This window comes from Setaria italica, chromosome VI (genome assembly GCF_000263155.2).
Source record: "Setaria italica strain Yugu1 chromosome VI, Setaria_italica_v2.0, whole genome shotgun sequence".
Classification (NCBI taxonomy): domain Eukaryota; kingdom Viridiplantae; phylum Streptophyta; class Magnoliopsida; order Poales; family Poaceae; genus Setaria; species Setaria italica.
In genome coordinates, this window is record NC_028455.1 from 19,572,809 (window position 1) to 19,598,272 (window position 25,464).

The 25,464-nt window shown below is 42.0% G+C and overlaps 2 protein-coding genes across 2 annotated transcripts; both read right to left on the reverse strand.

Annotated features, from left to right (window-relative positions):
- Positions 1 to 5,059: 5,059 nt before the first annotated feature.
- LOC101758987 (protein NRT1/ PTR FAMILY 4.6) lies at positions 5,060 to 8,147 on the reverse strand. The gene is made up of 5 exons (XM_004974564.3): positions 8,021 to 8,147; positions 7,603 to 7,820; positions 6,839 to 7,279; positions 6,616 to 6,734; positions 5,060 to 6,077 (listed from the first exon to the last, which is right to left on the reverse strand). The coding sequence occupies exons 1-5, from the start codon at positions 8,106 to 8,108 to the stop codon at positions 5,258 to 5,260; spliced, it is 1,686 nt and encodes a 561-aa protein (XP_004974621.1). The 5' UTR covers positions 8,109 to 8,147; the 3' UTR covers positions 5,060 to 5,257.
- Positions 8,148 to 11,641: 3,494 nt separating this feature from the next.
- On the reverse strand, positions 11,642 to 23,039 carry LOC101753157 (bifunctional aspartokinase/homoserine dehydrogenase 1, chloroplastic). Its single transcript, XM_004973188.2, has 19 exons — positions 22,889 to 23,039; positions 22,472 to 22,540; positions 22,172 to 22,236; positions 21,007 to 21,381; positions 20,671 to 20,759; positions 19,505 to 19,808; positions 18,518 to 18,570; positions 18,041 to 18,246; positions 17,482 to 17,569; positions 17,300 to 17,413; positions 16,538 to 16,636; positions 16,265 to 16,459; positions 15,476 to 15,558; positions 14,944 to 15,169; positions 14,221 to 14,366; positions 13,815 to 13,950; positions 12,704 to 12,787; positions 12,534 to 12,626; positions 11,642 to 12,187 (listed from the first exon to the last, which is right to left on the reverse strand). Exons 1-19 carry the CDS (start codon positions 23,035 to 23,037, stop codon positions 11,942 to 11,944), a joined length of 2,820 nt encoding a protein of 939 aa, XP_004973245.2. The 5' UTR covers positions 23,038 to 23,039; the 3' UTR covers positions 11,642 to 11,941.
- Positions 23,040 to 25,464: the final 2,425 nt, after the last annotated feature.

A 25,464-nucleotide genomic window follows, 5' to 3' on the forward strand; every position in this document is an offset into this window, starting at 1 on the left:
AGCGGGAAAGTGGTTGTAGCTGTCGACTTCCCGTTCACGCCGACTGTTAAGGATTTCTCGTAGATCGCTGATGTTGGACATCTCGCGGTTTTTCCGAGTAGGGCGAACACTTTTAACCGAGTTGGTGCAGCTGGCTTCACCTACATCCTTCTGTTGTGTAGGAGTTTTATGCTTGCTTGGGCCTCGGCTGTGTTGCCGAGGCTGGTTGACTGCTTCATCATTTCGTGGGGCGGTATTTTTATCTGCAGCCCTCCTGCTTCCATCTATAATGCGAGGAACGGACGGGATTGGAGATTCTTTGTCAAGCAGCTTGTAAGCTTGTTCTGCGAGTTGTGCAATTAGTCCATTGCCACGCTGCACGAGTTGAGTTGTGGCTGCGTTATCATTGTCTTGAGGCATCAATGTCGTCAAAATGTTGATGGAAGCGATAGCCGCAAGTGGAGTGTTGTGCTCCTGAGCCTGAACTACGTTGAAAGCCCGTTCAAGATTTGTAATAGGGATATTTGTAGCCATTGACTGTCGACGCTCAGCTCGAGTAGTATTGCGCGCCCTTCGTTGCTTGCGCTGTTCAGGAGTTTCATTATCGGCTGTAGACTCATCATCAGAGATGTTGTTGACTTGTGCTAGTCGCCCGGGGGTTCTATTCTGGCTAGTTCCCGGGTTGTTAACTGGAGTAATAACAAGTATCTCCCTGTCCGGGTAGTAGCTTCCGGAACTTGATGTAGCAATCTCTGTGTAGCTTCCTTCGTGGTTGGATGTAAGTGGAACGCCTTCTTGATATGGCAAGTTGTCTATATGGGCGATGAGGCGCAAGTCGTAGTCACGGTCAAGAAAAGATGGTCGCAATCCCGGCCAATGGACGAATCTGCCTTGTGGCGTCGAAGTTATTACCAACCCTAGAGCTGGACTGCATAATGGTATTTCTGGAGAGTAGGATGAGTCGGAGTCAACGTCCTCATCATGCCCGAGTTCAACTTGGGTTCGAGCCAGAAAATCTTGATAGCTTTTTGTCATGTTGCGAAGTCCGTGCGGGAACCGCTTTGAAGTCGAAACTAATTTGGAAGCTGACTGGGGCTGCCGAATCCGAGGCGAGTCTGACCCTGAGTCCAGGGGTCGACTGAGCCCGACCCTGTGAGGGAGTAGCTCCGCCTCGCCCGACCCTGAGTGGAACTCCGCCTCGCCCGACCCCAACTCCTGGGGTCGGGAGAGCCTAACCCTGTGGGAGGGTAGCTCCGCCTCGCCCGACCCCGAGGCCTGGGGTCAGGAGTGCCTGACCCCGGAGCGAGACGCTGGGGTAGTCCGAGGCGAAGTCAAATCCGACGCGTAGCCGAACTCGAACTTGTTGACTTTGAAATCTTGATTTTTTCTGGTTAGGTTTTCTGGTTTCCTCTACTGAGTGTCGACGATCTGGCGCCAGAACGATCCCGAGCCTTCAGCAACGCAAAGCCAGGATCTTAAAACGAAGGTGGCGCCGGCTTCGATGAAGAAGACGGGCCCAATGATGACTTTCGCCATTGAGTTCGCGCTGAGAAACTCGACGAGTCCCCCTACCTGGCGCGCCAGCTGTCGGTGTTTTAGACCGGCAACCCGCCTAGGGGGTACCCTAGGTGGTCTTTTATGCGGTAAGGGTCGTCGAGAATCAAGGAATCAATGGTGACGCAAGGAACACGATTTAGACAGGTTCGGGCCGCTAGATCGCGTAATACCCTACGTCCTGTGTGTTGGTTTGTATTGATGTATGTTCTGGTCCTGAGGGATCTGTCTTGAGGGGGGTCCCTGCCCGGCCTTATATACCTGGGAGGGCAGGGTTACAAGTCTGAGTCCTAGTCGGATACTATTAAAGAGTTCTATTCGGTATCGTCCCGAGTAGTTTTCCATAAACATACAAGACTAGTCCGAGTAGGATACGCCCATCCTTGTTCTGATCACGTCCGAGTACGTCCCTTAGTGGGCCGTCCAAGGCCTACTCGAGGGTCTGGGGAGTAGTCCCGACACGGATCACAACAGTGAGAAAAACTATGATTATCACATGGCAATCATGAGAGTTATAGCCAGCAAGCATCATGTCCTTCAATGAGACTAGTGACCGGATGTTGGATGAGAATCCGGTCGGTACTTTCAACCCGCACAAGCACTTGCACATAGCCAATCTCTCATCTGGAGTTAAGTTGTAGCTACCAGGGGAAAGGTATTGCTTACCATTAGGAAGTTCTTGCGGGTGGAGCTCTGACCTGATTTGAAGGTCAACCAAATCCTTACGTGATTTTAGTCTGTCCTTTGCCTTGCTTGATAAGCCTAAGAATCTGATGGTGCTATCGAACACATTCTTCTGAAGATGCATTCCATCAATGGCATGGCGCATCGTCAGCTATCGCCAGTATGGAAAATACTTAAAGAAGATAGACATCTTTTTAAATGGCACGTCTGCGACATCTGTAGTTTCAGTCTGCTTTCTTCCCCTTTTCGAATTATCAACACCACCTAATGACTTCTTACCGAGTTTGAACTTGACCTTCTCGCACATTTCAAATATTATTTTACCCGTAGCCGGTTTTGGAGCAAAATCATTCTCATTGGCGACATCAAAAAAGTCTTTCATCCTGCGGTATTTAAGCGTCTTCAATAAGAAACGCCTGTGCCGCATGAACACTATAGATACACATATGATGTACCATCCCAGCAAACTACGCATGCCATTTTACCTTTTACCTGATCTGTTAGGGCTAATAGGACGGGATAGTCATTGATGGTAACAAAGATAATGGCCCTTAGTGTCAAGTGCTCCTATTTGTACTCATCAAACATACAAACCCCATCTTTCCAAAGCTTCTGCAAATCTTCCATCAATGGCTCAAGGAAAACATCTATGTCGATGCCAGGTTGCATCGGGCCTTATATGAGAATGCTTTGCAAAAGGAACTTTCTCTTGTGACATAGCCTTGGGGGAAGGTTATATATGGTCATCAGCACTAGCCGTGTATTATGCGTGCTGCTTCTTTCACCAAACAGATTCATGCCGTCTGTACTCAACGTGAACCGTACATTCTTTTTTCATCTGAAAACTCTGGATGATTTGCATCGAAGTTCCTCCACTAGCGAGCATCGGAAGGATGTCGAAGCTTTCCGTCAGCCTTTACTAGGCGATCAGCATGCCAAGTCATCATTTCAGCGGTCTTTGGGTTTGAGAACAAACTCTTCAGATGGTCCACCACAGGCAAGTACCACATCACCAAGGCAGGGACTCTACGCTGAGTCGTCGTGTTAGTACCTATACAAGACTCGTCCTCCACTTGAGCACCAGCACTTTTCTTTGCACCATTCTTCCTCTTATTCCCGATGGAGGAACTGGCACGGTCCTCATAGAAATCGGCATTACTTTTGTAATGGCTAGCATCGTAATTTGAACACTTTTCCAATGTTGCGTACTCATCGCGGTACAACATGCAGTGGTTCCTGCACGCGTGTATTCTTTGCACACGCATCTTCAATGGATTGATAATCTTCTTTGCTTCATATGTGTTTTTTGGCACAAAGTTAGGCTTCAGGAGCAACTTGCCTAGCAGAGTAAGGAGATCATTGAAACTATTATCTGACCAACCGAATTTAGCCTTCAGGGTCAGAAGATGAAGGATGAAACTCAACACTGTCCACTCCTTCCAACATCCCACATACATATGGTCCTTTGCTGCCTTCTTAAGTGTCTCAAAATTCTCTAACCCTTCAGCACTCCCTAGCAACACTTTTGGTTCAATGTGGCACAACATGTCCTCCATATCAACATCACATTTCTCGTCCACCTATGGTTCCACACGCGCATCTGTTTGATCACCATTTTGATCTCCACGATCATAATCATCATCTATTATAACATGATCATTTTTTTTTGCATCATCACCACCCACTTCATCAAAGCCAGTATCGATGTCTGTGTTGTTGAAATTACCTCCTGCCTCACCATGGTGGGATCAAATTGTGTATCCATCCACAAAACCTCATTTTATCAAATGCCTCTTAATGACATCAGTATCCTCCCATAAAATATTGTTGCTACAGCCAAAACATGGACAACGTATTTTCTTTATCTTGCAAATGCGAGCGTGCTTCTTCGTAGCCTCCACAAACTTTGATACCTCTAACATGAATGTATGCGAATGTCTTCGTATGCCATACATCCCTGCTCTATGATCCAACTTTAACAACCTATGACAACAATTCTACATTATATTAACTAATTTAATGAGCTATGGGTCGCAATTCTATAAACTCTATTAAATTATGGATGTAGTAACTAATAAGTAGGAAGAAATATAATAAAAAATAATTCCATATTACCCTAAATAAAACTCAATTAAACCATGTAATAATTAATAAGTAGAAGGAAAAACATCAAACTCAATATATATTAAATTCAATCAAACTCATTAATTAAAATTATGGATGTAATAATTAATAAGTAGGAAAAATATCAAACTCAATTCAATATTACATTAAAATGACAAACGTAGCATTGTAATGGTTATAATATGATCATAGAATTTTATTTAAAAAATAATCCATCTCTAGTTATTTTCTCTCTCTTCCCTCCTCCCTCTTCTAGGTCTAGATCTAGATGACAATCAAATGATGGATAGAAGTTGAAAAAAAAGATTGGAATGGCACAAACTTACCTTTTATAGCCACCTCCTCCAAAGAAAACAAGAGCAAAACCTTCCCCTTAGATTTGGTATTTTTGGAGCTTTTCCCGACCTCCTCTCCGGCAAGCTCCAAATGGAAGGTTGGAAGAAGCTGTTCACGACTTTATCTGGGCGGCATTTGTGCTAGCGGGCCACCTAACGCACCCGCTAGCACACGGCTTTATCTGGGTGGCATTTGTGCTAGTGGGCCACCTAACGCACCCGCTAGCACAGATGCATCCCATCTGTCGCTCGCCAGCACATCTGTGCTGGCGGGCAATAGCCTGGCGGTCCTGGTCACCTTTGTGTTGGTGGGTGCCAATTTCGTCCACAGCACGCTAATTTCGACGTGTCAGCGCAAATCGTTTCTGACGTAGTGACCAATAGATTTACAAACATTAATTATGCTTGAGCCAGACATGACCAAACATGTACGGTACACAGCGAACCAACCGTCCTAATATATTGCCTTGCAAATCATGACACACAATGAACTTTGTACGACACATACTGATTATTTGGAGAAGTGCAATGGCTCTTAGGCTCACAGCACGGTTAGCGCAGGTAGGTGTACCGGCAACATTTCAAGGCACGGAATCCTCATGGGCCGACTTCGTGGCAATTCGTGGATCCTGTCGGTACTTGTACCTCATGGCCCAATATAGGTAATTAAACCAGCCAAGAAATGCAACAGCTGTGACAACCCAATAGAACAGGTCAAGGTGGCTGCTGTTCAGGTTTGGCCCCTCCAGCCACCCGTGGGCACTGCTGCTTTGGGTGACCTTGTTCACCAGCTTCACCAGCAGTGTGCCCAGCAGTGAGGACAGACCAATTTGGCACCAGAAGAGTGCTACACCAATGGACTTCATACCATTGGGAGCCTCACTATTGAAGAACTCTAGCAACCCAACAAAGGATGTTGTGTCTGCGACGCCAATCAGGAAGAACTGTGGCGCCAGCCAAAAAAGGGACATCTGGCCACCGGAAGCCACAGTCTCTTTCCTCTGTCTCTCAACGACCGCTGCGATGGCTGGGGCCACAGCTGTGGCTAAAAAGCCCACGCCGACACGCTGCAGGTGACTGATGCCTCCCATATAGCCTGTGCGTCTCCGCAGAAATGGCACGAGGAACCAATCGTAGACCGCGAGCATCAGCATCTGGAATATGGAGGGTATGATGAAGAGCATTGCTGGGTAGATGTGCACCCGCCCCAGCCGCGTGTTGGTTGTCATGCCCTGCTGCACAGTGAAAGCAACTAGCAAAGGGCTTGATACATGGGACACAGTTGAGCTGAAAACGAGAGGAAGCATGCGGAGCACTATCTTAGTCTCCTCTACTTTCGCTGAGCTGCAGACTGACCAGGGCCCATCTCTCCCGGTGTTTATACAGGCTCTGTCCAGACATCTGGTAATAAGATGCATGCATAGATTTGTTCATGAGTTACGATAACCATATATAGCATACAAAAAATAAACTCTACAGCGAGCATAGTTCATTTCAATTATTTGAAGGGAATTTAGATACTAGTTTCTTTTTCATGTTTGAAGAGATAGCTGATGCATAACTAATACTCTTATTGTATAAGGGAGGCACCATCCATGGTTCAAATCCTGGTGCCAAAAAAAAGAATTTGCTTGATGGCAACCTAAAAATTATTGTTAGGACGCCACCAAGATGTAGTGGCACCTAAGATTGGTTTGGCCCTCTTAACAGGTGATAGTTGCAGCTATTGCCACCCACTGGGTTGTGGTCAGCCCCAGTTTACGGTGCGGCCCCATATGTGAAGTCGGATTTCGCGAGTTCCCTTGACCGACTTGGCTGAGTTTTATCCTCAGTTGTAATACCACAAGTGCCTTCTTCCCCTCACCAGCTGAGCTATTTTTAGATAGCTAATGTACATAGTTTTTCTATGGAAACTTCGAACTAAGAAAGAAAAACTTACTTTAGACTATTAGTAGGACGGGGCACTCCTTGAGAATCCACCCCATAGCTATTTTCCTGTGCTTCCTCCATGTTTTCAGGAAGCTCAAGCTTTCTGTTTTTGAATGCCACAACAAAAACCTGGAAGAAACCAGATAGTATCAAAGACGAATCTGATATTTGCAAGGCAGCGATGGCTTTCATACGAGATAGCGTCATGGGATTGGGAACATAGCACGCCTAACCTGGAGAACTCGGGTTAGGGCGCTGCCTTGAGGTACACGATTGCGGTAGAAAGGGAGCCCAGCAGCAGAAACCAGGAACCCTAGCAGGATTAGGAGGGCACTCAGGCCGAATCCAACATCCCATCCTTTGGTGTTCTCAAGCCACACAATGAGAATCAGGCCAGCAATGGATCCGATGGACAGGCAGAAGGTGAACCAGTTGAAGAAGCTTGATTGCTGGCGGGCCTCGGACAGGTCATCGCCATCGAACTGATCTGCACCAAGGGCAGGTATACAGGCGCGCATGACGCCCTCCCCAAGTGCAATGATATACAGGCCTATGTACAGCAGAGCTGACCTCCAGCCATCAACCTCCTTGCAGCTGCTTGGGTCTGCTTCAGCATTGCACTGTGGCGGGTGGAGTGAAGGAAGGTAGGCTTGCAGAGCGAGCAACCCATAGCCCTTCAGAATTGCATGAATGGTTAATCAATACACAGCAGGTACATCAATCTGGAATCGATTTTGGAGATAAAGAATTTGTAATCGTTACATGTCATGTGCTTAACATAGCTAGTGGACCGTATCAGTGATAGATGTCCATTCCTATGGGAGAATTAAGTACACTTCCCTATTCGAATTATTTAGCTGAATAGCACGACTTGCAAGGTATCTATAGTTGAATTATAAGATTATTATTGTCCTCATGTAACAAAATTTCACCTGAAACAGGTATCTATAGTTTTTAGGAACCGCGAGCATATATAGTCAAAGATGACGCAAATTACCAAAATCACTGGTGGCACAGAGAGTAGCATAGTTCTTGAGCAAGTGATGTAGGAGTCCGAGATGAAACCTCCCAAGAGAGCAAATCCACACATGGCACCAATAAAGTTGGTTATTGTGGTTGAAGAATCAGACACTCCAATATGCATTCCTCCGCGCAAATAGGTAACCATATTCTGCAGATTTGGCACGTGCACCAAGAAATTTACCACCACCAGAACTGCAAGAGGAAACAAAAAAAAAAAAAAAGACATGCGCCACGCATGTTCATGCATTAATAGACGTACTGAACATAATCTGCCAAAAGTGAAAGCAAGAAAGCCACACCATGGACACACATTTCACAATGCAAGTAGATAGTGTGTGAGGCGGTAGAGCAAACAAGGACTAACAAGATGTCTTGATAAATTAGGGACATACAGTAAAGAAACCATGCAGCTCGAACACCACCATGAACCTTCTTGTCGATCGGCTTTCCCCTCCAGTCCACCAAGCCCGTAGCCGCCATGGTACTATGTTGTGCACACTTCTTGTTCTGGCTATTCTGCTACTGCGGGCTCACAGTCTTTCAAGCACAGCTCAGGATTTATAGAACTAACATAAAGGGGTCCCACAAGATTAGTGCTAGTAGCTTGCATTAATAAAATGTCATCATGAGGAGGCTGTACGTGTTATTCTATCCCCAATCTGACGAGGCCAAAATATTAATCTGAGTGATTTCATCAGACCCAATGCAAACCATATAAAGGCTGAACTCAACCCATGGATGGGCAGCGAGGCGCAAGGGAAAGAATAAGCCATTTTGTCATCCTTGGGTTGTCTGCCGGTTTTCAAGTGGGTTTCATCTTTATGAGCTACCCCGCTTTGTCAAGATTCATAATGCCCCATTGCCCCGGGCCATGCCCATGCTTCATACCGAGGGACAGCATAATCAAACAGAGGAGTTCCCATGGTTAGCAACAGACTACGCGATCAGTTTTGTAATTGTTTGTCCGTCAAAGGTCGGCAGAATTATTGCCGACGCGCTAAAGACCCTTCGATACGAAAATCGACATCAATACCATTCGTAAGTGCAAACTGTAATATGATACTCCTCAGTTTCAAAACGATACTTTGGCACTTCATCAGTTCATTTTCTTGGCACATACATGTAGAGCTAGTAATAATATATACTTGCCATAAAAGTACTCTTGAAATACTACTAAAACCTCTGTGCACTGTATCTTTAATTTCCACCGTACCATAATTCCCACGTCATTGTTAGATTTGGATTTTTTTTTGTCACATTTGACCTAATATAAGAAACTATTGATGCTTGGTCAAACTTATCGCTAGCTTATAAAAGTACACAATTTCGTATCATAAATCTTCCCGTGTGACACAAGAATGTGACTCCTCCATATGTATAGGCAAATTATGCAGCTCATAATTGGTTACGGTCTTTGTTATGTGATAAACTGCCCACCCAGTTTGGAGTGTCCAATCCGACATGGGTGCTCACATTTAAAGCTAATTATTCTCTCGGTAATAGTAGTACTCAATAGTGAGGCACCTGCAATAACTCCGTCAATCTTGTGGCACGACTTCATCAGGCCGATACACATCAACATTATATAATATAGTGTCACTTGGAAGGCAAGCACATAGGAAAAGATTAGTGACACAATTTTGACATTTGGTTCACTGACACTGACTGATTTGTAACCGAAGCCAGCACGAAACATGAGTAGATCGTCATGTATACTCTCAAAGAAAAGATTGTCAGGTATATGCAATATGTATTGCCGCCGTGACATCGGACGAATACATCCAAAGGCGGTCAACTGTTTAAAGCATATTCGTTCGATGCATCCGAGTCCCCTGACATAAGCTTGTCGAGCAGCCTAGCCCTATCGACTGCAATACTAAATCCAGCATAGTTATTGAAATTAATATCCCGATCTGCTGGCCGGCTGTTGAAGAAATCTTCCACCAATTGCAAGGTATCACGATGACACACAACAGCCACCACTTCAGTTAACACCACACGACCGCACTAATCAAAGCATGTTCTCTGTGGTCAGGTTACGCAGCCTTGCTGATGACACATTCGTGATCCGGCACACACATAATTTGTCCGGCGTGTTATCTCTGTGCAAGAAATACGTGAAGGCAAATTAGGGCCTTTTAGCTTAATTTGTGCCCAGATCTCCATGATCATGTTCTTCGATGTCGACCTTCCTCGTGCTCCACATAACAGTGAAGTGGGGTGAACTGTTTCGTTCTGGCCCTTTGGTCTAACGAAAAGTTAAGTTTTGGAGCTGACTCTATTTAGAGACAAACTGTTGCCTTTTATAGCAATAATAACAAGCCTAATATTCTTCACTAGCTATTCGCTCTTCCTCTTGAAGGAGTTTTGTGGGCATGTCAAACCACAAAATTTGTCAAGCAAAATCTTGTCCGGAGCCCTCCCTGCCAATCTTGTGGCTGCGGCACCGGCGACCTTGATACACCTGAACATTGCTTGGAAAAACTTCTCCGGGGACATCTCGGCATACAAATTTGATCGGTGTTGGAACCTCATGGTGGTCGACTTGTCTTGCAACGGGCTAAGTGGCAAAGGGTTGCCACCAAGGCACCAAATCTCGCCAATTGCCGCTGCCTGCTGGAGACACCAACTTTCTTGGGAGACTTTCCATCTCTGAGAAGTTTGAAATTGGCAGGGAACAAGTTCTTTGGCGAGATACCAGATAGGCTTGGCTTGTTGTGCGGCAAATTGGTTGAACTAGACTTGTCAAGCAGCCAGCTGATCGATCGGAAGCTTACCAGCGACATTTGCAAGCTGCAGATCGCTTGAGCTTCTCGACCTTGGTGATGACAAGCTCTCTGGGGATTTTGTGGTCACCGTCATCAGCAACATGTCGTCCCTCCGTATCCTGAGGCTGCCATTCAACAACATCAAGGGGGCAAATCCATTACCTGCATTGGCGACTGGCTGCCCATTGCTTGAGGTTGAGGAAATCGGCCTTGGGTCCAATGAAATTGACGGGGAGATGATGCCCGACTTGTGCTCGTCATTGCCATGGCTACGGAAGCTCATCCTCCCGAACAATGACCTCAATGGAGTAGTACTCCCATCGCTTGGTCAATGCGCCAATCTAGAGTCGGTCAGTCTCAGCTTCAATCTACTGGTTGGTCCTATTCCTACTGAAATGCTGCTGCTTCTAAAACTGGTTGATTTGGTCAAACAACCTCACCGGTGAGATACCAGACATGTCTTCTTTTGTTCCTGCTCTTTCCAAATATTCCACCAAGCATAGATGACCAATCCATTGAATGATCTTCGGGGAATTTTGTTTTGGATAGAAGTCCAGGGACTGCATTGGAGACACTAGCAACAACTTCACTGGAAGCATTCCTCCATCCATCGCCAGGTGTGTTAACCTGAACTGGCTATCTCTGGCAAGTAGTCACCTCACTGGGAGTATGCCTCCTAGCTTCGGCAACCTTCAGAAGCTTGCCATACTGCAGCTTTACAAGAATTCACTCTCTGGCTCTATCCCGTAAGAGCTTGGCCGCTGTAACAGCCTCATCTGGCTTGGCTTCAACAGCAACTACTTCACCGGTGCAATACCACCACAATTAGCAGTGCCGACGGACTCGTCGCTGGTGAACTATCTCCGGTAAGAGGTATGCATTCCTCCGAAATGAGGGTGGCAACTTTGGCTCTTGGACATCTAGCCAGGGCAAGTGCCTCTTGTCCCTACAACTGGACTCAGCATAGGCCTCACATTTGGTTTCATTATCGGTATTGGTTCATGGATGTTGCTTCCTTTCTAATCTGATGAGAAGAGCTGCCGGTGTCACTCAGTATTTTTCAGGTCTAGCTTTTGGTTTCAGGGTAGGTATTGATGCAGGGATGTCAGTCAAATTACAAGCAGTTACTGCATATCAGTGGTTACTGGTTAGTATTGCCCAAATAGGTTTGTACGGACTTAATGAAGCTAGGCATAACCAAACAGATTCGAATTATTCAACTGATATGATGCAGTAACAACACCATGAACGCATTCCTGACAATTAGCTTTTTTCCATTTGATTGTTTTGACTCCCTAATTTAGTTATTATCAACAACCAATCAAACCCAGACAACATTATTGCAACGAGCAAGAACAGTGGATTGTCTTTATTTTTCCCAATATAACCCACTAAATTATACTGCCCCTACCTAGCGCTCCAGGAACAAAACACATTGGAACACATACTTATTTTCTGGCCTGCTATTTCAAACTCTACCAAAATCAGGAGAATATGAATACCAAGACTCCTTACATGTATAAGCCACCAGTCAACATTCATGACTTACGAGGGAGCACCAAGGTAAGATGCCAGCCTTAGTATGTCGCTGAAGACGCCTCCTGCAGTAACTTCCGCGCCTGCTCCTGGGCCTCTCACAATCAGTGGTTGCTCTTTGTATCTCGATGTGGTGAAGGCTATGATGTTGTCAGAGCCAGATAGCTGCGCAAATGGGTGGTCCCTCTTGTAGCGCCGCAACTCTACCTGCCCCTTCTTGTTGACCACATCTACCACTCCAACATACCTCAAAACCTTAATGCAGAAATGGTTCAGTAACTTCATGGAAACAAATATGGCAATTGTACTGGTATGTAAGTGCTAGATTAAATGATGAAGACCAGTCTCATTTTTGCTGAAATGTTAGCATTCAGATATCATATTCATATGTCAAAGTTAATCCTTTATTTTGGCTGTTTAGATTGTGAATTCTACAGTAAAAAAATCCTACACAAACCTTCTGTACCATATCAACCACTAATAAGAAGCCACCCTGATCGGTCTGTAGTGAGTGATATGCAAGTGGGAAACAAGATGATACACACTTTCCTAGATCCTACGGATGATCTTTTCATGAAAAGAAATGGGAGAGAATACTCACTTCCCCTGCAGCTTCAGCATCATTCCGCTCACTTGCCCAGTCTTGATCAAAGGATGGTAGTTTTTGCATGTATTCATCAGCTGATGTACATGACTGCATTGAAAAATCTAGTTAGAAAATGGAGTAATACAAAGCATAGCTCTAACTTGTCAGGATGGGCCAAAACTTACTCTCAGTGACTCTGGCACAAGACTCCTTACAGGAATATCAGAAAGCTCAAGCCTCAAACCAGATTCCCTTGCAAGGATTATGACCTGCTCCAACAGTATGAGTAATCAACTAATCATCATAACTAATAAGCAATTTTTTCCTCGAACACGCAGAAGAGCTGCGTATCATTGTATTAATAGGAGAAGAAAGAGTCATACAGAGACTCACACACACACAAACCCCACAGACACACGCAATTTAACAAAGGAAAAAAACTATTCATTAACAATTGATCTTTTTATTATATTTTGTTGGCCAACAAATTTGAAAGGAGTAAAGAGGTACACTTGAAGCACATAGTAGGTTGTATACATAAAAAAAAAAAAGATAAGCCCTTACGTGTTTGGAATTGGATAACCTAAAAAAACCAACATGGTATTGTCTAGAGAAGTAATATATTAGCTTCAAGACAAATGATAATGCAATTGTACACCCTAAAAGATGAACATAAAAGCTCAAGTAGGAGATTTAGTTGAAAAGAATGATATAATTAGAGTTACATGTTGGCTCAAATATAGAAATTAGAGTATAGAAAAACACATGCAGATTAAAAACATAACTATGGGGGAGAAGTGTGCATCCTGAATGAAGGTTTTTGAAATAATGTATATTAGAACAAAGTCTAAATCAGAAAAAGTTAGTTGACTCTTTTCTTCCATACCAAGATTTCTAAACCATAATGTTATTCTAATTTTCCGTCCGTTTCTTTTTATAAGGTTGTTAACTGTTTAAGGATTTAGAGAAGCCTTTAGAAGTGTACTTTGACCATCAAAGTATTATCTTACAATATATCATCAATTGTTACAAAATCAATGTCATATATAGATTTGTAAAAATACAAATCTATTGGTATAACTAGCATACACCAAGTATGCACATAATTTGACTAATTGTTAATCAAAGTTTATAAAGTTTGACCTTTTCAAATCCTAATATACACTATAGAAAGAAATGGAGGTAGTAGAAATATGACTCAAAACCATAAGGAGCCAGAGTAAGCAGATCTATGTGCATCAGTCAGTAACAAGTACAAATTTATGATTTAAAAATTTAAAAGAAAATAAGAAATACCTTTCTGGCAACATCAGTACCAGATAGATCATCTCTTGGATCAGGCTCGGTGTATCCAGCTTCTTTTGCCTCCGTAACAACATCACTAAAGGTTCTTGCTCCTTCAAAGTTATTAAAAATATAACTCAACGTTCCACTGCAATCAAACAGTCAAACATATTAATGACAATAACATACTGACTGAACAGAACTGTGAGGTATGCACAGTAGTAAAGGTTCAATAGGGACTGAACAACAGTAAACAAAATATGTTATCAGGGAAAATCCCTGTGAACCCTTTAAAAGGAAACTACCCTAGCAAATTCCTCCTCTGTGCTCATACAGTCATACTAAACTAAGGATCTAGCGTATCATACAAAATATTGGTAAAGTATATGTCACCATTCCATATGAAGCCCATACTTACCTGAAAATCCCTTCAATACGCAATATCTTGTCACCTGTCTCTAGAAGACCCCGCAGAGTGCTAATGATAGGGAGGCCAGCACCAACAGTTGCTTCATAGAAGTAATGAGTATATGATGCACGTTGAAGAGTTCTAAGCTTCAGATACTGAATGTTCATAAAAATGTGATAGTTAGCCAATAAAGAAATAAACAGCATACAATGCAGCAAAAGTAGTTTCAACTGTCATGGAGGCCAAAGTGCTTTCATTGTACACGAATTAATATCAAATTTAGGTAAAGTGGTGCATAGTGGCTAAGCATCATGGAGACTAAGTTGGGTAACTTAAGTGGTGTTTGTCTTTTCCATACATTTCTTCTAATGCATTTAGAAACTCCTCTCAATTTGAGCAGTCCAGTGAACCTGTAGCAATAGTTCTCTCTACACAATGAAAGTATTTCCACCAATTTGATTTAAGTTTTAATTTCAGCTGTTCTGTTCTGCAACTATGAAACCAGTACCAAACATGAAGGTAAACTTTGCACAAGATGATAGCTTAGCACCTACATTTTACAATGAACATTGGAACTTGCCTTCACTTATCTTTTCATCTAGCTCTGCCTAACTGGTTCCATCTATTAAATCTTCTTAGAGGCCGTAATCATTTAATGACCAAACTAAACTACTGACCAAAATAAATAAACAGAGGGGAACATTTATAGAAAAAAGTCAACAAAATCATTACCCTCTCAAGTGGCCCTGAATTTGCTTTCTTGTTTGGAGTGATGACATGGATTCCTCTCTTGAGCCAATCATAATAGTGAGATGCAACACTAGTGTCTGCTGTGCAATCTACCAAAACTCTGTTAGGGAAGAAGTGATTCTCAGACAAATGATGAACAAACTTGTCAAGATCGGCCGGTTCTGCTTCAGTTTGCAGCTTCTCTTTCCACTGGGTCAAATCGATTCCTCTACAGAAAGAACATACATAAGAAACATAAAGAGAAATATCAAAAACCAGCATCACTAAATAATAGCAGTCAAAGGGATCGTTTGACAAGCGAAGGAAACCAAACATAGCAGATGAGTATTCTGTTGTCATCAATAGGAATTTGGCAAGAGTAAAACTTAACAGAAGTGCTCATATAATGCCCCTCTCAGTAAATCGTTATAGATGAATTCTCATAAGAAAAGAATAATCGCCAAAAATTCAGTTCAGATAAAAATAGAGCTGCCCACGTAAAATGTTAAGAAAAATACAGTTTCAATTTACTTACATATCACTTAAAAGCATTGTCCTTGAACCAGTTATACCCATGACACGCAGGTCAATGTTCATATTTTCCTTCAGGACAGCAGCCTGCAGGATAGTTTAGATTAAGTGTAAAGTACAATATTTAACACCCATCAAAGAGGAAAGCACAAGTGATATAGTGCTTGTCCACAAAACGTAAAGTTTATGATCTAACAAAACATTTTTAATGATCCACTGCAAATATAATATACTAATGAAAAAATGGAAATCAAGTGTAAGAAACATTCTATAGCCTTGTAAGTAACTTAAATAGGTGGATACAATGCACAAGTTGTAAGTGGTGTCACCTCTGACAGCAATATCATGTAACTAAAGTTAAAGCCCATGATGAGGGGAAAAATCAGGCACTCATCCTATGATACGCAGAGTGCCTTCATGCCATACGATTCCCCAACCCAAGATCTAGCAGTTGCAGTGATCCATCAGCGACATCACTGACCACTGATTTCCCTCCGCAGAGGGAATGGTGCACACAGAACAGTGGAGATAAGCATTACAAGTGGCCAAGAGGAAGCCATGGATGGCAATGGCTTTTAATATATCACTAGTTTTCACTAGTAGGTACATGAGGACTAGCTGCTCCAGATTCTAAACAGTAAAAAATATATCAAAACCAGATAATTATTGACATAGGTCTAAATTTGACATGGTGTCAAGATAATTGTACTGCAATTCCTAGTTTTCACATTTAATAGAAATGCTCTTTCTTCATGCAATATGGAAACGCAAGGCTTTATTCAATTTTATATACCTGGTCCTTCAGCTGGTTAAGCAGTGTGCGACCAATCAACCCAGGTCCTACAATTCCAACAGCCAGTGTGGTTTTGGAGAGGAAGAACCTTGAGTGGGCAGCTCTCAAAGCCCGTACACAGTCTTCTTGCTTCAATACAACTGTAATGTTGTACTCACTGCAACCTTGAGCTATTGCCCTTACATTAATATTAGCCTGGATCCATCATTTTAGGGTATATTAGCCCCCTAGTACCATGAAAAAATACCTCAGGTACCAAATTTAGAAGAATACCTTAGCAAGTGCATCAAAAAGGGTTGCACTGACTCCAGGTGTACTTGCCATCCTCAGGCCAACAGCAGCAAGGATGCTACAATTATGAATGACTTCAACCTGAGAAATAGAAACTAAGCAAATCAAGATTGAGTTCACATACTGAAACACTACTGATTGAGTTCACATACTGAAACACTACTGAACCCTAAATAAGGTACAGCTATTAACCAGAAAGAGAAAGGTGTGCAACACAACTTCTGTCTAGTAGACTCTGACCAGCCTGACCTCTTTTAGAACTGTTTAAGTTCAGTATGACCACATTAGAACTGCCTGAACTTTTATTCCAGTGTATACCTGCTTTCTCAAAAATGTTACTTCTGGCCTCATTCTAATTCTTTAGAATATGGAAGTTTCCACGAAGATTCATAATAAATATTTTACACAGTTCATACTGTCAAGCTACGATATATAACAAAATAGAAACCCGCAAACTTCTGCAAGTATGTATTTGTATGCTTCCCTGACATAAATGTTTCTTTTAATATGCTTTTTTCACATGATTTGTGAACCTTGACCAACATTTTAAGGATTCGAAGGTTTAGGCTAGTGCAGCATAATGCATTCCAATCTAAAAGATATCTGAACTTTCTCAGGATAAATATTATTTTAAAGATCCAGAACAAAATAACAGCCAAGAAGGATAACATTAGTGGTTTATTACATTATCTTAGATAAGCAAATAGTGAAACAACCCAAAAAAATCATGATTCATCTATATACCTTAGATAGCCTCCCTGCTGCCAATGCTTCACGGAACCTAACATGCAAGGCTGCCGACACAGATGCAACTTCCTTTTCTGGAACAGCAAAGCATACGGAGTGTTCACTGCTAGCCTGCAGATATGTTGCAGTCAGCAAGAAGCTTCATTGTTGGCACATAAAGATGACAACATGATATATACCTGCGATATCATGACAACATTCGCTCCAACATCCTTCACAGCACCAAATATGGCACTTGCTGTGCCTGGGACACCAGCCATTCCTGTCCTGAAAAAAAGATTAAGGTAGCATGAAGGAAATACAAGTAACTTGTCCAAATAATTACAAAGCATGTATGTGCATTGTGTTCCTTATGTTAAACCTGTCCCAAGTGTTAACCTTCAAAGATCTTCGCTTAACAGTATGATAAATTGAAATTCATGTTCATTTGGTATCAGAAGATTAATTTATCTTGTAAATAGCAAAAGACACAAAAGTTTCTTCTGAAAGTTCCTACAGAGAATCACACACAGAACACTAAAATAGTTATGCTCTACTCCCTCTGGTTCCAACTGTAGGTCATTTTAGCATTCTTGACTCTTCTCAAAATGTAAATCATCCTAGAACTTCTAGGCACTTTTCATATTTTCTTCCTTCCTTGCCAACTCTCACAAATCACCATTTTGTTTCTTAATCCTTGTGCACAAGGCTAAAATGGCATACATTTGGAATCGGAGGGAGAACATCTATCAGACTTACCCTTCAACATTAACCAGAGCTAGTTTATCTATAGTTGCAAAAGCTTTGACACAAGCATCCAAATCACCATTTTCATTCGCAGGCTGCTGACAGATCATAGTTCCAGGGGCAGAAGTATTGAATATGTTCCTTATAACAATAGGAATATTGTATTTCATCACAGGTATAATGGTACGCGGATGCAAGACATTTGCCCCGAAATACGACTGCATAAGAAAAGAAAAATTATTCAGGTTAGTTAAGAGATATACTGAAGTCAGCACAGATCCAAACATAATAGTGATTTGGGAACCAACTCCTCCCACGACTTTGAGGCCTGAGCAGTGAGCACCAAAAAACCCAAGCACCATGGAGCCTTTAAGCTGATGAAGCATTTAATTGAGAAAAGCCTAGCTTGAAACAGTAACTTCTCCTTCAATAATTAATAATACAGATATTCAGTGGAAGGTGCCCAAAAGCCAAAAGTAAAGAAATTACCATCTCCCAGGCCTCCTGATATGACAATGTGCTTAAGATCACAGCTTCACTAACTGCATTAATGAGAGACTATCATCAGATACATACTCAAAATGGCCCTGACGTAACAATAATAAGGATAGACAAACTTATATCAAGTCTGAAGGTTTGTTATTTGATTAAATACGAGATACAACACGAACATCTTTATGACTTGGTAGCCCCATTGAGCATATGAATACAAGTTTTACAATGTTCCTTATAGTTAGTTTTTCTTGTCAGGTGAAAAACTCCCAATTGATTCCTAAAGTTTTTTCCCTTCAAATTTCTACTATAATACTACAGCAGCTTTACCAATTCTTTCACTGGCATATAAAGCACTTCCACTTCAATGGGTTGTAATCTCGGACTACTAGAATGATTTTACAGAGCAGATTTCAGAAACTACTTTTTTTGGCATATATATAAAAAGTAAACAATTAAGGCCTAAAGGACATGTGTCAGAAAATATACATTTCAGGCCACATATTAAAAGACTAGAATTTCCATCACCTCCAATCCTACAAAACAATGGTGGCCCATGTCGGCGTGACAAAATATGATGGGTTCCAATATGTTGTGCTGGCTGTTGGGCCAGGTTTGGAGATGAAAAAAAAATTCTAAAACCTGTAGTTGTGTCTGGTAACATGTGGCCTTAAATGTATAGTTCATCACTATCCCCTTAAATGTGCAGTTTATATCACACATAACAAAGAACCTGTAATTTTTAAAACTTATTCTTTTACAAATAATCATGTTGACAAATCATTTCTGTGTAGCCTAATAACCTCCTGACTATGCACACTTCTAGTTACCAGAACATCTGGGAAATTCTAGCTGGCAGCATAGACCATGGAATGTATTGAACATGTCATCATTGCATATCATCTATGTTAACATTTGGCATGACAAGAAAACTAAAGATTACTAAATAGTTTAAATTAAAGAAGTGACTCCAGATAGGGTTACCTTTTCTGGGATCTGCACTAAATACCCCATCAACATCGGTCCAGATGGTCACTTGACGAGCCTTAACAAGGGAACCAATTATGGCTGCAGAGAAATCACTTCCATCTCTTTTCAAAGTTGTCGGGATGTTGTCAGGTGTACTCGCAATGAAACCAGTAGCAATTATTGTCTCAGCTGGACCTCGAGCAAACCATTTTTCAAGTCGTTTTTCAGATTCCAAATAGTCAGGATCTACCTGGTTGGATCCTGATGGATTTACAACTAGAATTTCTCTTGTATCCATCCAACTGCAAGGCGTTCCAGACTGCAAATGGTAAGATATTTCAGAATAAGTCACTAATATAGAGGTAAATACTTCTACTACCTCGGTCCTTAAATATATGACGTTTAGGACAAGCTATTTTGAACTAACTAGCTTCTCCTAAACGACAGATATTTAAGAACATAGGGAGTATATATAACTTTTATAAATATATATATACACATCTAATACATTATAGAGGTAAAATTATATTTCACATATGATATTACACAATTCAACAACACTGTCACTCATATTTTTGGAGCAAGAAAGCAATAGCCGTGAAGAAATTGTTCGATAAATCCCTCCTTTAGAATCCAGTGTTGTCAGATGAGTTTAGCATAAGCATATTTGCATGAATTTAGTACTAAAAACAAAAAAAATATCAGTAACCATAGAAAAGTACAGTTTCTCTAATGATGCATTTATCTGGTTTTGTTTAAGGCAGTAGCAGTCATAGAAAATTCAAAGGCGCCTCACTTATGAACATATGTTTGATTAATTGGCCATAGCTCAGCATTTTAAGTGGACTAAGAAATCACTTTTTTAAAAACAATACCCTAGATAAGAGCCCCTATGAGGCTGTGACATTGATACTTTATATTTCAAAATTTTCAAGAGGAATAATGCCCAGAAAAGGATATGAATCGTTAGTATCCCAAGAGGAAAGCTGCATATATTACTATTTCAGGTATGAATGTGAATTAGTTTGCCCTCCCGCAAACAAATGATGCAACAAGAAGCAAGAAATTTTAGTTTTTAAAACTGGTAGTTTTAGGAGGATAGGTGTAATATTCTTCAGAAAAATAGTAATTAAGTGCCACGTAGTTTCTCCAAGCCCTTTTTACCAAATTTCAATTCGTACCTTCTTTATCGCATATGACAACATTTGTGCAGACCATAACTCTCCATGGCCAACAACAAAATCAGAGAATGACTCTGTTGCATGCCCGGCTGCAAAACAGAAGAAAAGAAAGGTAAATATCTCAGCTATGAAGGTATCTCTACTGTCAAATATCATCCTTAATAGAAACCAGGAGTAGTAATAGGTAACCAATTTGCATTAAGCTTAACAGTATTCACACAAAGCCTCTACAAGTGAAAAAAGATCGCAAGGACTAACTTTACTTGCAAAGCACGGTATATCAAATTTTTTTTAAAAAAAAAAGAACTCAAAGGATATTGGTTTAATAGCTTGAACCTATATATATGGCACGAAGCATTGCTTTAAGGTTACTGATGTCTGCATGCAACTGAGACAGGAATCTTGCAAGGTCTTCTCCTGCAAGCAAGTCCTTTGCTGTTCCCATATGCTTTTCAAAAACTTCATCAAGCACAGTGATGTAAGAATCATCCCTTGATTGAGCCTTGTTCACAAGATTGTACATCATGTCGGTGACTTTAGACATTGCAGATACAACAACGAGTTTCCTCTCAGAAGGATCACGAAGGACTATGTCAGCAACATTCTGGATTCTCTGTGAAGTCCCCATGCACGTCCCACCAAATTTATGCACCGACCACATATCACCTTTCGGAAGGTCAGCAGTAGCTTCGGCTTGCTCAACAGAAACAGCTAGGAAGAAGCATAGCAAAGATGCATGTCAAGTCAGGACTAGACAAAGACACCAAAAAGTTATATAAAAATGCAAATTAATAGCTACCAGATAGTAATATCAGTAACCAAACAGTTTATGAAGTTAAACCTGGATGCAATACAAACAAACAAACAATGCCAAGCAAGTGGGGGTAGGCTAGAGCTGAAACCCAACAGGAGCCACTAATCAGAATTGTTGATCATGTACGCTAAAAAAATCTTGGAGACTATCTCATCACAGCCTAATCAAAAGAACACTTTCAACTTCCAAACAAGTTGAAGTTAAAACAAGATGAAATAGAATTTATTATAACATAAGCTGGTCTGTTTCAAAGAAATTTGACTGCACTGCAATAAGTGAAAAACGTGAATGTTATAAGCTATCTGACTCCGGACAGGACTTTCTGTATGTTGTGTTTCTGTCTCCGAAAGGTTGCTATGCACAGTTTGGTTAGTCTTGTGTTGCAAGCTTGTAACCCCAGCTTACACCCTTTTTTTGCAACTACATCTAACATGTTCAGTTTCAACCCAAGGCGGGAAGCAATCCTTTTAACAACAAAAAATTATTGCTCAACAAATGGTAGTGCCAACTGCTAACATCTACTAGGGTGTTCAGTAGAGATTGCTGCTGCAGCTGCAGCAGCCTGAGGCTGAGCTGTGGGCCTGTTGTCCCGTGCAGCTGCAGCTGCTTATGCAGCCAGCACAAACGAACAGCCCGGCATTTCCTGAAGGATGGTGAAGTCAAAACAGTGGCCATGCAAGACTCTACCAGCAGTTGGTGTGAGCAAATTCTTTCCGACATCTCTGTGCGGCGTTCCTGGAAGGCGGCTGATCCTGAATAGAATAGCAGGAGAAGAATGCACATTGTTAAAACTTAAAAGTTTGACAAATTATAAATGCTAACTGTTGACTAACATAACATGAAGCTGAAAATTGCAGGAGACTACACTGGTATTTTGAAAAATTGACTACAGACACCATTGGATAAAACTGCAAGAATGGTGCTTTTGTGTGTAAGTGTCGATATACCAAAAACATCAATTCCATTCACAACATACCAAGTACCAACCTTAGAGAGTTCCCAAAGGAGCGGTCTTGAGTTCTCTCACATCGCCAACAGCGCTGAGAAATCGAGTCCCTGCATAACCTCCAATCAGCACTTCCGATTTTTCACAATACAGGTGCACAAACAATATTTGGGAAAATGACAACATCTCAAGCGGAAAGAAAAGAAAAAAGGTGACAGATTGGGGGGAAAGGCGCTTTATAAACAATACACGCGCCATCCTAACTCCAACATGAACACGACTCTGCAAGAGGAGAAAAACAAAATTCCGCAAGACACGCGAGAGAAAAACAGAGGAGGGATTAAAGTGGGGACCCCGGCGGCGTGGAGATGCATTGCGAGGATAGCGGTGAGACGCCACAGAGTGGAAAACAAGCAAGCGGCGGAGATGAGGGGGGGAGGGGGGAGGAGAGGAGTGACCTGTCCGCGGCGGAGGGGTGAAGACGGCGGTGGCGGGCGGTGAAGGCGGCGCCCGGGTGGGGGCCTGCGACGGCGAGGGTCCTCATGACAGCGAAGCGAGCGAGCGGAGGCGTAGTGGAAGGGATTGGAATGGACTTTGGCAGGCTCATAAACCCTGCTTAACCCTACTTACCCGCTTTCTGCTCCGGTCCTCATACTTTTCCGTTTTCAGTAGTAAGTTGCACTTTGACTTCTGCAGAGTCCAGACTACTACAGTTGTCGTCACGCAAACTTTCTAAAATTATCGTTATATTTTCGATTCTAAATATTATCCAAGACATACACATCATGGAAACTGTGCAGAGAGATATTTTCATACTGCATTGTAAATTAAATAAAAACAAAGCATTAGTACTTCTCTTTTTTTACATATATGTAAAATATAAAAGTAAATAGTTTCTAGACAAATTTTGCATGAATATTTTAAGGTGATGTGCAGGTGCGAAGTTTATATGGATGCAAGAATCAAAAAATTGCATGTACCACTCTAGTCGATCGTATGCGTCTCATAAGAAAAATGCAAGATTAAGGATACAAGTGGCTTAAACCTTGTAGGTGCGTTCCGCATATAGGTCTCTTTTTAGGTGGGTTTTTTAAAAGCTTATATGCAGTTTTGCAAATGAACCCTTATACATTATGATACAGAAGTGTTTCTATAACGAAGATATTTATGCTAAATATTGATATCCATGGGTCCTTCTCCTCACTTTTTCCAATAGTCTTTACCTAACAAAAATATAAAATGACAATTGACAAGAAAATGTCATAATAACAAAATCTTATTATTGCAATATTATATTCAAAATTGTTTTACATTAGTTTTAGAAGTTTCTAGATGGAATATATATATATGGTTTCAGTTACTTGGTATAACATATCCAAGTTTGCTATGTGGTAGGATTAAAGGGATCATGACACCTTCACAAGGGGAGGGGATGAATAGGGTGTTCTAAAAACTTTAAAATTAAGGTTCAAGTATATATAAAAATCTATTTCAATTTATATTTAAATGTGCACTAGATTTTTCTATGCGTTGCTATCTCTACCGCAAAAGAGTTTATACCTTAGGTTTCAATCCTATAAACTACACATGGCAATTCTAGGAAAGGTAAACATGGAAAGATAAGTGTAAAACGTGATGCAGAAGGTAAATGAGGTAGAGAAGGCAAACTACCTTCATAGGGACACGGCGATTTTTATCGAGGTATCGAAAAGCAAAACTTTCTACTGGTCCTCGTTGTTGAGCCCCCTCTCAAAAGGAATGCCCGCACAAGGGCATAAGCTCCCCGGTTAAGTAAATCCGTAGCTGACGGGCCTTCCCCACACGCAAGTGGGTCTCCGCCTAGCCTCTCCCGGATGCTCCTTGCCGCTCTTCACTTCTGTAAAACACCAAGGACCTCTCCTCCCTTTCACATGCACTGTTGCCCACTCCATAAACACGGTTGGAGGGTCTCGCACAACTTATAAGACCCGAATTTACAACTCTGGGTACACGCAAGCACCGCTAATAAGGAGGTGTGCAAACCTCGCCTAACTCTAGGCTAATCCCTAGGCGAGATTTGCACACCTTTTTTGTATCGATGCTTGCACGCATCAAGAATTGTAAATCCGGGACTTATAAGTCTTGTGAGATCCTCCAACCTCGTCTGTGGAGTGGCCGCTAGTGTTTGTGAAAGGGAGGAGAGGCCCTTGGCATTTAGCCAAAACTCTACCAAGTGAAAAGGGGCAAGGAGCATCTGGGAGAGGCTAGGCAGAGACCCACTTGTGTGTCGGGAAGACCCGTCAGCTATCCTACGGAGTTACCTGACTAGGGAGTTCATACCCTTGCGCGGGCATTCCCTTCTTTGGGAGGTGCTCCAACAATGAGGACCAGTGGAAAGCTTTTCTTTCCGATACCTTGGTAAAAATCACCATGTCGCCATGCCGGGAGTTTGTCTTCTCTACCTCATTTAGTTTTCGCATTTCTTATTGCATTTACTTTCCGAGTTTACCTATCCTAGAATTACCATGTGTAGCTTATAGGATTGGAACCTAGGGTGCAAAACTCTTTTGCAATAGAGATAGCAACATATAGAAAAACCTAGTGCACATCTAGATAGAAATTGAAATAGTTTTTTTATATGTGCTTGAAGCTTTAGGGTGCGTTTGGTTCAAGGGACGAAGTGGGACGGAATGAGACGATCCCACTTCATCCCGCGTTTGGTTTGGAGATAGGTAGGACGGGAACATCCCAACAACGGAATATTCCTTCAATATCCGGGATGACCCCGTCCCTCCAAAATGAGCGGACGGGGTCATCCCTCATTGCACCTGTCTCGCTCCGTTCTCCTCCGTCTTCGATCAAGACTAGCAAGCATTGAAGCGGGCGAGCTGCGAATAGGGACCGGCGAGTCAGCTCCGCCGCGGCCAGCGCGCGCGAGCTGGAGCTCCACAGCCGGTGGCGGGGGTGAGCTCGAGCGGTACAGGAAGAAGAGATAAGACTAGGCTGACGGAAGAAGAGATAAGGCTGTGTGGGGGAAGAAGTAAAAAGGAGCGGG